At 45.8% G+C, this 14850-nt stretch overlaps 1 protein-coding gene across 1 annotated transcript in view; it reads left to right on the top strand.

The window, feature by feature from the left end:
* Positions 1-14850, top strand: part of TMEM104 (transmembrane protein 104) — a 41143-nt gene that overhangs the window by 7306 nt on the left and 18987 nt on the right. The window contains exons 6-7 of the mRNA XM_009821813.2: positions 3263-3362; positions 4128-4236. Coding sequence (XP_009820115.1) covers positions 3263-3362; positions 4128-4236 — 209 coding nt within the window. The remainder of the gene's footprint in view (positions 1-3262; positions 3363-4127; positions 4237-14850) is intronic.

Here is a 14850-nt window from a genome sequence, read left to right as displayed (position 1 = left end):
GCTCTGACTTGAAGCAAGTTTTCTTGTTTGTATGCTTTGTCATCCATAGAACACTGAACACTTCCCTGTCTCTCGATCACCCTCTGGGGAGTAATATTTGGGAAGTACTTTGAGAGCAAGCACCATATAACAGGGCTTAGCTGTATTGCTGAGGATTCAGCTGTAAAGGCCTGTTCAGCTGCAGGAGGTCTGGGGGAACACAGGAGGCAGTGTGCTCCCATAAAGAAGTTCCAGAAGGCCCCTGCTTTGCATGTGCTTCACAGGGGGAGGTGGTAACAGCCCCCCAGAGCCAGCCAGGCATTGGGCATTTGCCTTCTAGACCTCTCTGCCTTGATGCTGCTGCTGCTCAGACAGTAGAGGGTGCTGGAAATACATGTCCTCTCTCCCATCAGGCACTGATGTACACTTCCTAGCAAAGTGATATAAACTGCTTAGTACTCTAAATCTTAATCCCTCTTCTTAATGTTGCTTTAGCCAGAGTTATCTGATTTCTGTGTTAGGGATCCTTCCCAGGACCTACTCAGCCCAATGCAAAGGGATGAATCTCTCTGCAGGAAGCCAGCTGGAGCAGCTGCAGACCATAGCTTGAAACAGCTTGTGACTTCAGATGAGATGAGGTCTGGGGCAGCTGTAACTCACTTGCTGCTTTCGCTTCCTCTGTGCTCAGCAATGAGGCTCCATCCCTATACTGAGTCCTAGTTCAGAGACACCTTCTGGTCTGCTAAGTGGTTGCAGAGAGGAGACAAGTTAAGTACCTCCCTCTGCAGATCCTTACTGAGGTGCTTCCTTCTGATGGTTGTACAGAAAGGCCTTGAATAAGGGCAGTTGCTCAGTGACCAGTTGCTCCTGCCTAGGGCTGAGAAACTGAGCCGCACTTGGGAATTCCCAGCTCGAAGTGCCAACCTCTGCAGTTTCACAGGTAGCGAATGTCTGGGTGGGTTTTTGCTCACAATATACAAAGCATGGATCCAAACCCAAGGTGTCTGAGGGTTTTACAGTCTTCAGAGGGAAGGCTAGAGAAAGCTTTGCCATAGACCTCTAAGCCTCTGATTTCTAGTAAGTTCTCTGCTCCTTTCTCTTGACTGATTTTTATTTTCAACAATCTGACAGGAGTTGAATCTGCAGTCCTGGGAGGTAAGCTGGGGATAAATCTCAATTTCAGGCTGTCTGCTTTCTTAAAGGGAACTGACTTAGGTTTAGGCTGTGAAGGGCCTGTGTGCTCTTTCAAAAGAGCTGGCTCTGAAGAACTGCTTTTTTTTTCCCCAATGTTGGGTGCTTTCTTCTGGGACTGAGCAGTCATTTATTGCAATAACGGATTCTGGGCACATCTATCATGCTGTTTCCCCACAGGAAGTCATTGATTTATTTTTTTTCCCGTTCCGTGTCCAGTAATGAAAGTATTGATCAGGGAGGGTCAGTAGCAGTTTATAAAAGAACTGATGGTAAAGTCTTCCTGCCTTTGAGACAATGAGTTTGGGAGAGAACTGCCACCTGTACTTCCCACAGACAGAGAAGTTGGTGCTGGAATGGGGATATAGTGTGTGCTGGTGGGTACCTGGTGGTGCTGCTGTGGCTTAGCTGGTCATGTTAGCCTTGTTTGGGGGGGGGGGGGGGTGCAGCTGGGGCCCGAGATCAGTAGCAGATCCTCAAAATAAATTTATATCTGAATCTGTCTAGTCCTATGCTTAGTGTGTTGCAGCTTCTGTCTTACATTAGATATTTGTTATAATCTTCAACCCTTTTTAATAGTAAATTGGAGAAAACTGGTAGGTAGATTGTTGCCATCTTCAGAACAATGCAGAGACTCATTAACTGTGAAGCCATCTAAAATCTTTCACAGAGGAAGAAAACAAGGGGGGAACTATATGAAATGATCTGACAATTTCTGTAACATCTCCATTTGTCTGTTTAGACAAACCAGGAATGACTCCAGAGTACTGGGCTTAGTGTGCTGCTTTACAGAGGCAGGAAAGTTTTCTTGCTGTTTTCCCAATACAGCCCTTTTTTTGGGAATGTTTTATGCTAAGTAGTCTCAGCATATTGAATAATTTATTTAAACAAAGGCGAATGCCTGTTAATGCTTCCTGACATCCAGAGATCCAGGGGCAGTATGATGGCAAAACATGGTAAAACTTCGGGGCATCCAAGCAGTATAGAAATGTTAGTCTGCATTCGTGCAGTAATGCTGTCCTTGTTTGATAGCTGTCACATGCAAGGCTTAGAGAGGTGAATTGATTTGCCCAAGCTGCATTAGGATTAAGCATCAGGTGGCATTGCAACCTGAAAGTTTGGGCAGGTTCCTTGAGCTGTTTTCCTTCAATGTCAAATTCCTAAATGAAACAAATCTGAGGCTTTTTTTTTTGTAGCTCACGTGTCTCTGAACTAAAATATGTTCCAGTTTGTTTTTCCTTGGTGAGATTTATACTGACTTGCTTGGAAGAAAAGAATCCCGGGGTCTCATCAAGCATTTCTTTATCCCTGCAGTGTCTTGTGCCCCATAAGGCTGTTCTGTGCACCCAATTAACTTGTGTAAGATTTTTTTTAATCTCATAGATGAAGGCAGGGCAAAAAAAAAAAAAAAGAAAACACCTAAGAAAACAGTGTGGGGCAGGAACAGCATACACTGTGGCAGTAGGGTATGAGGGTTGCAGAAACAGAGTTTTAAAGCTTTGCAGGTTTGAATGTTGACTCAAGTTGCTCATGGTAAGGAATCTCCTAGAGCAGCTCTGTTTCAACCCTGGAAACCTGAGCTCTGCAGGGCCAAATCCCTAATGTGAAGGTCCTGCAGGTTTGCAAGCCAGAGGGTTTGGAATCGGCAGAGACTAAAAGCATCTTCTCTCTTCATTTCACTGTTTATCAAGCTGCGCTCACACCAAGTCTGCAAGCATCAGCTAGATGTTTGCCAGTGGCTGTTCCAAGTTGACAGCTTCATCTGGTAGATGACTTACGTGAAACCTGTTGGTCTCAACCGGTGACTGGAGGATGGGTTTGAACTAGAGTGCCGAGTGTCAGGGCCAGGTATTGAAGGGGGCAGAGTTCAGCTCTGAGGCACCCCATGTCCCATCAGTTCCTGTGCTGTGGCTAAGTCCCCTAAGCCGCTGATGTGACCCTTGGGTGGAGTTTGCTGCAGAAAGAAATAAACTGTGGAGGCAAATGGTGATTTATTTTTAAGACCTTGAAAAAGCTTTGTGTATTTGAAGTGCAGAGTTCAAGAGTCCCTGTGTATTCTGCTGTCTCTGTACAATATTTCCTTTTCCTGCAGTGGGTGTCAACCTCTTCTATTTCTGCATAATCATCTACCTCTATGGAGACCTGGCAATCTATGCAGCAGCTGTACCGGTCTCTCTCATGCAAGTGACCTGGTAAGTGTGCTTACTGCTGGGGGTTGTGTGCTAAGAGAGAAGAGAGCAGGCTTTTGGATTTGATGGGGTGATAAATCTGACTGGGATCAGCTCTACGTTCTGAAGAACAGAGTGGAGAAATGACTCAAGGACGGCTCATCACTTGTGGGTGGGAAGGTGAAGTTGTTTTATGTTCTCCACCCAAGTGCCTGCTGCCTGCTTGAAAAGTAGCTGACCTGATTTCAGATGAGTCCTCAGGTGTGAAGTACTTCCAGCTTCAGCACTTGCAGACATGGGACTTGTTGCTCAATAGTTTGATTGCAATACTTTGTGCAATATTTCAGCTTCTCTGTCGCTTTGGGGCTGAGAGGTGTGATACTTACCAAGCCTGTGACCAGCGAGTGGTGATGTTACATGGACTTAGCTCTGGACTAGGACCAGTTCCTTTCTCAAAGAAACAGATAATGAAGGAGATTGGTTTGATCAAATCTGGGCTGGATTTGGACTCATGACTTGGAGATGGAAAACCTCAGTGATCCATATATGACCTAAACTTGCTAGCTTGATGACCAAATGACCGAACTTGTAACTAACTGCAGGCAATTCAAGAATTTGCCTTAAATGTACGGTACTTGATGACTTGCTCTGTTACACAGTCCAGAAAACATAAGGAGGGGGGGAGAGGAGGAATGAACACTTCAGGTCTCTGATCGTTCTTTCTTGAATGCAGGAGAGGGGAAGACATCTGAGTTAATTACTGTCTTTTGTTTCTCCCTCCTTTCCCAGCAGTGCCACTGGCAACCATTCTTGCAGTGTTGGAGATGGCACAAAGTATAACGATACAGACAAGTGCTGGGGGCCAATTCGACGGATTGATGCTTACAGATTGTATCTGGTGAGTTTCTGAAACTGGGATAACCATTATTTCCATTTAAACTTCGCTTCTAGTGGATAGGGATTTTTCCTGTAGAGATAATGTGGTTCAAGTGCACAACAGAGGTGTGAAGCTTTCGGTTCAGTCTGACCTTATTGGCCAAATACCCCCTCTCTATTCTTGGTGACATGGCTGTGTTTTAATTTGGTGGCCATCAGAATAATCCTTATGATTTTGTGTTTAAGTGGAGTTCTGTACTTCTTGTTGTGTAGTTTTATACTGCTTAAGCAGGTGATATGCCCATGCCAAAGGGTGGGGGTTTTTCAGTGCCTGGCTAAGTAGTTGTTGCTTTGAGGTAACTGTTACCAGTATATTTGAATATATTGAGTTCTCTTGAGTGTATTCTTTATGTGAATAAAATTGTGTATGCTGCAGGAGAATCTGTTTTTTGAGAGATGATGGAAACAGCCCACTTAAACAACATCCAGTGCTATATACTGCTTTAGTAATAGCTTTCTGTCTAGATTAGGATTGTCTGTTGCATCTATTACTGTGCTGTGGTTCTGCTGTGAAACTGAGGTTTTTCCCAAAGGATGATAAACACTGCTTCTCTTGAGCTTGGGGAGAGTTGAGCACTCGTACCTGGAGACAGATGTCAGTAGGGCAAAATGACAAGAGGGGAGTATGCAAGTGCTGCATAGCGTGGCTTCTGTTAAGGGTCTTGGTAAGAATTTTAAGAAAAAAGAGTGAAGGTGGCCGTGTGTGCAGAGAAGTCCAGGGGTAAAGACTATTTGAAACAATTTTGCAGTTAACTACATCTTGGACCTGCAGTGGATCACATTCCTGAGTGCTCTTGTTCCAGCATTATTGCAAAAATAAGAGCTTGGTCTCAGAAATATTAGTGAATGTCAAAGCCTAGTTAATTATTTAAAAGAAATATTATTGCTTTATTAAATTGTGTCTCAATCTGTTTCTTTAAAACTTCCAGAAGACTGAAGATTTCCTTCCTGAATTTCAATAACTCTCTCTGACCCAGCAGAAGGAGCTAGTCAGAAAAGGCAGACATGCATTAATTACTGCCTGCATCTCTCAGATATTATGTCTATAATTCATGAGGATAATTGTTGTTAGGACTTGAAAAATTTAAAAAATTAAGACTGTGTAAGCGTTAGACTTGCCGTCTGTGTACAGAGCTCTGAGGAGCTTTTCCCTCTGCTTGTCTCTTCTTGTGGATTTGGAGAATAAATATCTGCAAAGTCTTTGGTAGTGGCTAATCCTTCCCTGCTCAGTAATTGAGATGAGGGTTTCGGTGCTTTTCTCTGCTCCCGCTTAGACGTAGGGAGGGATTGTTCATGGGAGAACGTAGCGGTCTGTGGTGGGTTACTGGAGGGGGGGTCCCCACAATCACTGTGTTCAGGAGACTGCTGGGTGTCAGCATTATCTCAGAGCTGTGGATTTCTGTTAAGGTCTCTAATGCTTCTTACTGGATGAGTATGGGAGTAAACTGGGACTTGTTCTACCTACAGCTCTGCTGGTCCCACTCCCTGCTCACGCTGTGTGGTTTTATTCTCCGGAAAACAAAGATGATGATGACTTCCCTAGAGAGGGATAAGAGATGTAATAATTTATAAAACATTCAGACCACAGTATGGACACCATCTTCAAGTTTGGGCTGCCTCTGAAGTGACTGTGCTGGTTAATATTTTTCCCCTGCTGTCCTGTTTGCAATGTGGATAGCTAGTGACTGGTAGTTAGAGCTCTTAAACTTTCTGAGAGAAACCTGGGGATGGGATGGGAGGGTAGGGGTAGGAAGTCACTTGACTTCAAGCAAAAAAATTAATAGCAAAACACTGTAACTATCTCTACAAATCTTGTCCAAGCTTCTTGTGTACAGAAGTGGGGTCTTGAACATGCAAGAAAAGCTGAAACCTGCCTGTCTGAGGGGGAGAAGGGAACACAAAAGTGAGGAGGGGCAAGATGCATCAAGAGCATAGCATTCCCTTGGTCCCAGGGGATCGTACCTGCAGAGAACTTTCTCTGTTTTCTTGACTTTTTCTTTTTTGAATTCTTGCTTGTTGGAATAATTCAGGTTCCACGTTTCAGTGGACAAATGAGGTCTCCTTTTACAGGCTAAGTTCCCCTGTGGCAAGGGGACAGATGGACACTGCGATCCCAAAGGAAAGCAGCTGAGCTTTTGGATCAGCCCTTTTGTCCTAGATGCCTGCCTCTAGTTTTTTCACCTCATCTTAGTACTGTATTTAGGTTTAAGTGACTTCTAGGAGCAAAATGGGGGGATGTAACTGGAACCTCTTGCCCATTCTAGTGAAGCAGGTCTCTGGATGTAGAGTTATATTTCTTACTCTGTGCATGACCGCACAGAAAGCCTTTTTTTGACTACCACGAGAAATAATCTATTTGAGGTTTTCTGGGAAAATGGTGCCAATGGGAGCTCTCTTGTGCCAAGTACCACCAGTCTGCCAAAGATCTGTGCTGCCTTCCTCCTGTCACCTCTATCTCTCCCAACTCTATGTCGTCTTTTCAACAAAAGCCATTTTGAACGTTGACTCTTCGAGCTGGGGGTGGAGAGGGGAATAATGACTGATGTAAAAATCCTATTTCACGGTTTATTGTCCAAAAAGGCCTCTGGAAGCTGTCTCTGCTCTGATCACTGTGAATGGAAGCTGAAAACTATGTACATAATGAGAATATTTAGACAGATTAAATTCTTCCCTTGAGACTTGCTTGTCTGTGCAGCATCTTTATTGCTACTCCAAAATTTCACACCTAAGTGTGACTGCAGAGTCTTCAGAGACCACTAGGCCCCTATTAACCTTTGTCTGAACAAATGGTTATCTTGCTTCTTGTTTTTAAATTGCCTTGGAAAATAAAGGCTTGCAAAACAAATAAGTGAAGGCAAGTGCAGGAAATACTCGAACAGACTTTTGCTCCTGTCCCATCACTTGCTGCTAATATTTGCCTCCTCTTTGGGACCGTAGGAGTCCTGGGAGGTTTAAAAGGTGAGCCTTGCTGTGCTGTTCCACGCCTGTGAGGGCAAGACCACACAGGCCAAACGAGCTGGAAGAAAGGCATGTGTTAGATGGCCCAGCGACCTTGTTGAAGGCAAGCACTGATTACAGTTAAAGCAGATCGATGGCTTTCTATCTTCGCTTCAGATCCGTCACCACGCTGTCATGTCCTCGACAGCTGAAGTGACTCCTGAGTCCCTTGGCTGTCTCGATGGCAATGCTAAGGACAGGGTCGAGTTATCTCCGTGCTGAATTCACACTTCAGTGCAGTTGCTCTATCATGCTTTCTGTAAGGTCAGCTGGACATCTTCTGTGTAGGCTGCAGGGAAGGGGCAGTGGATTTAAGTTTCAGATCTCTCATTATAACATTTTCTTTCCTTTCTGTTCCAGTGATGTAGGAATGTGGCATGATAGTCCCTGTTTCTAGAAAGCGGATACTGAGATAAATAAGAGATTAAATCCTGGGGATCAGCAGCCATTCAGAGCATCTGATCCAAAATGCATTCATGACCTGGCAAACGGCGCTTCTCTTCTGCACCAGGGCAGCCGTTGTAGCTAAAACCTCTACTCTCTTCTCATTCCTCCTGTCCTGGCAATTTGGGGCATGGTGTCTTCCCATGATGGAAAGGAAATGGCTTAAATTCTCACAGGGAGCCGTCCACCTTTCAGAAGAGGCACTGGCACAGGTACTTCTGGTAGCCTGGCTCGATAGCGCGTCAAAACTACCAGGTGCATCTGTTCTGTCTGAGTCTCTGTTGGTTTTTTAGCTGATTGGGAAAAGGACGCGGCATCCGCTTTTGCCGGTTCACAGATGCTGCAGTATCGCAGGCAGCCCAGCGGGTGCAGGCCGAGCAAAGATGGGAGCGCAGATGGTTTAATGGAGATTATCCCAGTTGGAAACGTGCTTGTGCAGTGAATAAAATGAGCGGGCTTGCAGGCGCTTACCGTCCCTCTTCAGGAGGGGACAATGTCACCCCAGCCTGACGCTCTGATCAGAATACTCAGCGACCAGAGCAGGGCCGGGCTGCAGCCGCGGGAGGCTGTGCAGGGGGGTGAGGAGGTAGTCTGAGGACACATACAATTGCTCGGTGCCAGCAGAACTTAATCGGCAAATGTGAAGGCTGAACTGATAAGTGTTGATGTAGATCCCGTCTGCCTCAGCACGGTGCTGCCTTCCCGGCCCTCTTCGACTACAGGCTGGAGCGCCGTGCTTTGTGCCGCTAGTGTACGTGCTCTGCTTCCCTCCTTGGCATTTCTCCTTCCTGACTGTGCTGCATGTGTGTGTGCACACCCTGCTCTCTGTAAAGGTACCTGTGATTTTTGTTGTCAAAAAGGGTATTTCCAGATACATTTGCCTACACTAGGGCAGTTTTATCAGCTTGTTCAGTGCATGAGACTCTTGTGGCCTCTCTGTCCGTGTCTCCAGCTCAGGGTTGCCTTCTGGCCTCTGTGGGCTTTGTGGGTTTTTTGTCTTACTTTTTACTCCTAGCAGTGATATGAGGGGAGCCCTCATGGCAGTACTTGAACATCCATGCTTGATCGAAGTTGTCTTTTGCCAACTGGGAGCTGGAGAAGCAGAGCTGGAAGAGTGCTGCAAGCAGAGTGCTTCTTCCAAGGACACCTGGGTTTGCTCCGCTTCTTCCCTTTGCAGCAAGTGCTTTTCCTCTGCCCTGCCTTCTTCAGCTGTGCCCTGCAGCAGCATCCGGTAATAAATGGGTCACAGCTGCTGTCTCCTGGATATTTATTCTTACAGGTCTCAGTGTCTAGAGACCTTGAGAGCCAGCGGTGGGGAAGGCAGCTGCTTCAGTGGCAGGTGTCTGGAGCAGGGAGGGCTGATTTCACAGCACATCAATCAAAAAGGTTTGGGGTGCTTGCTCTGGGATGCGAGGGTGAGACAGGGAAAGGAAGGAAAGCTGATGGACGTTTTTAAGTTGCTTAAACTGCAGCATTGTTATGTTCCAGGTTACCCCAGCTTACAGTAGGGATGCAGCAGGACTGGGGCACTATTAGCATGTCACCTTGCATACCCTATAAGAAGTTATTAATGGTAAGACCTTCTTGACAAAGATACTGCATTATATTCCCTACCACAAATGCTCTGATGCATTGTATTGTGATACTGATATGGAAGTAGAAAGAAATGTACAATAAAGGCTACTGCTACTTCTGTGCATAGATCCAGTTTGAAAGCCTTCAAAACAGGGAAAAGCTTCTCGAGGGTCCAAAATATTATGCCATTTCTGTATGTACAGGCAGCTGAGTTTTGAGCTTTTGCTGTGGCAGGAGAGGAATTAGTACTGCATTAAGCATAAATATCAATAGCCCTAACTGTTTGTTACAGGTGCCTCTGAAATACAGCCTTGCTTGGCTAAAAGCCCAGTCTCAGGGACTGATTGGAGTCTTCTCATGCCTCTCATGTAGTCAGCTTCCAAAAAGTAAGGTCAGTTAAGTTGCTGCTTTGCTCTGAAGTGGTTGAAGAAGGACAGGAGCCAAGTTTGTTTAAAATCAATGGTGTCTGAATATGGGATGGGAAAGCAATTCTCAGCTTCTTTATTGTGAAACTAATAAGGCTGAAATTGGTGCACAGCCTTGTTAATGTGGCATAAATCCTGCCTCCTTAATCCTGATCCATTCTTTTTCTGTGGGCTTGTCAATAAATTCTTTTGATTGCTTACTTGTCATATGCCTGTGACAGATAAACTAGCTCTTTCAGAGTTCCCCACACCCCTTGTGTTTCCTAATGCAAAGGGAACTTCAGATAATAACTGGCCTTGTGAATAAGGGTTTTTTCCTGAACTGGCAGGAGGAGAGGCAGAAGGAGTGCAGTGTTGTGAAAGTAGAATATAAACTTGTTGTACTGGTGACTTAAGAGCTGGAGTTCAGCTTCTGGTGTGTGATTATTTTTTTTTACTATTTTTTTCTCTTGCTTTCCTTGTAACTGATTGCATTTTGAGTAAAAGAAACATCAGCCAGAAGGCAAGCCTTCCTGCTGCTAGGGCTGGGTAGAAGGGTGAGCCTTTGGTACAATAGTGAAGCAACTGCAAGACCATGGATTGAAGCAACTAAGTTTAAAGGATTAGCTTGTCTCTACTGACACGAAAAATCAATAGTGCAGGGGACTGGAATGTGTTTTCGGCACAAAACTGTCTGTTCACTTCACAATGAGAAATTTTTTTTTCCTTAAGTGGAGCTTGGGTTGTGCTGTCACTTGGACACTGAGTTTTTTCCAGAGAGCCAATCCTTCCCCCCACCACCTCAGCTGGCTGCCAAGGGCTGTGTGGAAGGGAAGGGTGCTGTGCTGCTGGTTGTATGCCTGGCAGGTGCTAGCAGCCCTTAAGAGAAGCAAGGTGGCTGGTGTGACGGGCAGAGGGCATTGGTGAGCTCAGATGCACTTGGCCTCCGCATAGAAGAATGTCCTGCACACTTTAGTGCTTGGTTTGACCTATGTGGTGATGGATGGTGGGCATGAACCTTGGAAGCAAGCCAGCTAAACAAATTGGGCAAAGTAGTGGCTCAAGATATATCTCTCTTTGCCTTTGTGCACTTCCTGCAGTTACGAACGTACCAATGCTGTTTATTGGGCTCCAGCTACAGCCCCTGCTACCGAGTGGGGCCACTCCAGCAAGGCTGAGAGGCCACGCTGCTGCTTTTACTCCAAAGGACAGCTTTATCTAGGAAGCTGACTTGGGCAGCAAAGCAGCAAAGCTGACACCATTCTCTCTCGATATTGGAGTCCAATCTTTGCTGAACAGGGCAGATGCAGAACTGATACCTGTTTGTGATCCCCCACGCACTATACAAGTTGTAAAGGTTTAAAAAGGGCCTTTTAAAATTCCTTTCTTGGACTAGACTGTTCCAGCAGACTCACAGATCTTTCATTTTTGGAACACTTTTGTAGAATACAAGTAATAAATGCATTTCCCCTGCACAGTGTTATTTTGTGCAGTGGTAGTGACAGCACACTAGAAACCAGACTTGGAGAAGACCTGTTAAGTCAGCTAAGCGCTCCCCTGGGAGATGCAATACAAGCTTCTTCCTCCACAGCATGTTTTCTAGTATTTTGTTCGGTGCTTTAACACCAGTTTTGTTTTTAAACAGAGGTCTGACCTCGCTGCCTGCCTGATTCACATCAGCATTTTCATCGAGTAAGACAGCACTCTTGATCTCTCCTTCCCTGAAGTTACCATTAGTTCCTTAGTATACAGGTAGAAGGCACCAGGGCTGCAGATCTGTGCAGTTATGCCATTCTGAACATTACCAGAGGTTGTGGAGGAAAGAGCTCTGGTATCTCTTTATATTCCTAAATAAGTCTGCAACTTCTTAACATCCTCCTAAATTGCACTTTATATCTGGGTGAGATCACTGATGCTCTTGTCCAAAAATGTGGATTTTTGGACTACGTCAGCAAATCCCACATGTGGCTCATGCTTCTGTAAGCAGGACTATAAATACAAATAATGCAGCTGGGATTTATCTTGTAAGTTGAAGTCGGTATAATGCTCTCAGGCTGAGCTGATCTCTGAAGCCTGTTGCACCAGTTTGGTGTGCACTGTACAGTGAAGGCAAAGGAGGAGGCTGGGATCAAGCAGATTCCCCGCTAGCCCCAGGCAACAGGGCTTTATCTCTTGCTTTTGTGCTGCTGCAAAGTAGTTACAAAGTGTGGGATATTTCCTTTCCCTCTGGGCAATTCCTGCCTGACACAGTAAATGGCATGATGCTGTCCCTGAAATTGCATCTTCCAGGTAGCTGAAGAATCGTGTGAAACTCCACTGAGAAGTTTGTAGGGGAAAAAGAGGGAAAATAATGGCTTAATGGTGTAGGCACTGTTTGTGGTGTGGCACACAAGGGGTTAGTGGCCTTCAGGAACACTCATACTTGCTTAACCCAAGTGCCTCCTAACTCTGGCAGTTTGTGGCTTGACATGTTTGCAGCACCCTCTGTATCCATGTCACACTAGTTGATGTCTCCCTCACTTCATGCTGTCTCACCCAGGGGCTTTCGTAGTCAATATTAATATTGTTTTAGTTGCCGGTACCCTGCCAGGAGAGGCTATGAATATGCAGGAATTTTGGGCAGTGTCTGTGTATAATGATTATGCCTTCACACTTTGTTGGGAGGAACTCATTAATCTCTTGTACCATGCTAATAAATTGGGGAGGCGGGGGATGACTCCTCAAGGTTACCCAGTGTCAAGAAGGAGGAAGGCTCCTGTTTCGTAGCCTGTGGGAGGTCAAAGCAAGCTGGTGGGGGGGGGTACAGCCAGACCTGGCTCCGCAACTCCTCTGCTGTCCTTCCAAGTATCACAAACTAACCATTCAGCTCTCCTGCATCTATCCACTTTGCTGCTTCCCGCTTGTTCAGATGCAATTAGGAGATGCAGAATAAGGGGGAGCCAGGGGTCAAGGAGGCAGTAAAGTGATTACAAGATGCTGCAAATGGCTCTGCCATAAATACTTCAATGATGAAAAATGAGATGCCAGTCACCTCGGGGTTATTGCTGGCCTCCATCTTTCTCTTGTTGTGAAAAATTATAATGGAAGTGTATTTACCCCGGGAGAGTGCAAGCTTGCTGCTGGCTGTGGTCCTGCACACCCCAGGTGTGCCAGGGACTGCAATCCTTGCACCGAATAACTTTCTGAAAACACTTTGTGCCTGGATTTCTTCACTTTAAGAGGAGGAAGAACTGGTTTTGAAGGGAGTTCTCTCCAAAGTGGAAAGTTCCTGGTGTTCAGAGATGGGCCAGCTCCAGAAACAGACTGCGACCTTGAGTCAGGGTGGGGAGAGGAGAGCAGCACTCTCTGGTAATGCCTTGCCGCCCATGTGCTGCTTTTGCCTTGACTTCCCAGAGCTGCACATAGAGGCTGCTCAGTTGCCGGCTGGATGGCCAGCAAGATCATAGCTTGTAAGGACATCAGCTGGGACAAGTACACTTGTTTGCTGGATGGGCAGTCAAAAAGCAAGCTGCCATTAGCTGGTGCTGGACTAGAACCTTTGAAAATCCCTAGATTATACAAGGTTCACTAAACTAAGTAGCTTTGGGGATACAGGTGCTTCTTTCCACCTCTTGCAGAAGGTCTTCCATTTGGAAGAAGCACTGGCAGTGCTGTGGCACAGGTACAGTGAGTGGCAGCATCCAGCTTAATGAGTACTGTGGGTGTGGATGGGTGAAATGCCACTTGTTTAGCTGGCAAAAACCGGCCTGGCAGCAACTGAGGTCTTAGTTCTCAGGGGATACCTCCTCCCTGCCTTAAGATACTAGGGAGAAAGGTGGGTGAGGGCTCCTTAGTGCCAGCAATATGCTTCATGTGAGTTATGACTATAAACCTCTGCCAGGTGTCCCAAGAGCGTCACGTTAATTACCGGAGCTGCTGTGGCAGCAGATGCCTGCTGTACTCAAAGCATAACTGTCCTTGTTTCTTTATCTATAAATATTCCTTGTGGGTTGTCTGGCGGCTGCATCCTCCCTCCATTGTGACTTCCTGACTCTGCAGGGGATCTGGAGGTTAAAATCCCTCTTGCCTCTCAACTTCTTTGAGCAATCCTTGTTCTATTGCTGGGTTATCTCTTTTCAACCAACTTTAAGAGCTTCATAATCACTTGTCTACTGATAACTTGCTGCCTATCAGCACAGCCCCTGCTGCAGCTCTGCCTCCAGCCTTGAGAGGCTGTGGATCTTCAGCTTTATTTTTTTTTCCAGCTCTCTAAAAAGCTCCTTCCTGAACAATCAGACTCCTTTCATGTATTTATATTTGTACTGTCCACTGCAAGGGGTAAAGCTTTACCAACGAAAGCTTGGATCGCCGCCCTCGCTGATGTGCCATCTGGCTCTCTAGCTTGAGATATGAGCTCATGCAGGAGAGAAATATGGCCTTGTCACCCCAGTGAAGGGGAGGAGAGGTGGCAGAGGGGGCACCGTGTTGCACTTGAGACCCTTTTCCCTTGATGTGTTATAGCTGAAGAGCACTGAAGCCCTGGCATGAGCAACTGGAGCCCACTACTGGGTAGCATAGCAGTTGCCACAACTTGAAGTGGGTGCAGAGAAGCTACCAGAGGCTGTGGGTAGGTGTTGGTGTAGCTGCAAATAGTTCTGAAATGTTATAAAGCTCTGTTTTCTTTATCTAGGAGTCCCAAACGGGAGTGGGGAAAGCACCTTGCATTTAATATTTCTCTCCAAAGTCAGCCCTAAAAATTCCCTGAGGATGTGACTAGGAACACCAATTCGTTAGAAACTACTTTACTGAAGATGATAGGTCTGGTTCAAGCTTCCAACCAGGGATAAAACCTCTGACCTGTGTCAGTGCTGGTAAATCAAGTTTTGCTTTTTGTTTTTTTTTTTTTTTTTTTCCTAGATGTCTCTTTAGTCACACTCTAGAAGAGAGTACCTGAGATGGGAACAGAGCAGCCAGTCCCTGGCTCTCCTAACATCTTGTTTGATCTCCGTACTTGCGCAGTTTGGTTTTGTTGTATTGTTTTATCTGTCCCTTCTAGTGCTTATCTGGGTTGTGAAATAGCTCTGAGCTCAGGGATGTCTTGCAGAAGCAGAACGGGTGTCAGAATTGCCACTCCTGACAGCATGTATGAAATGTCTGCTTTTTCCTACTGTGCTCAA

Source organism: Gavia stellata, chromosome 22, assembly GCF_030936135.1.
Source record: "Gavia stellata isolate bGavSte3 chromosome 22, bGavSte3.hap2, whole genome shotgun sequence".
Taxonomy (NCBI): domain Eukaryota; kingdom Metazoa; phylum Chordata; class Aves; order Gaviiformes; family Gaviidae; genus Gavia; species Gavia stellata.
This window is presented reverse-complemented; position numbering and strand designations above follow the sequence as displayed.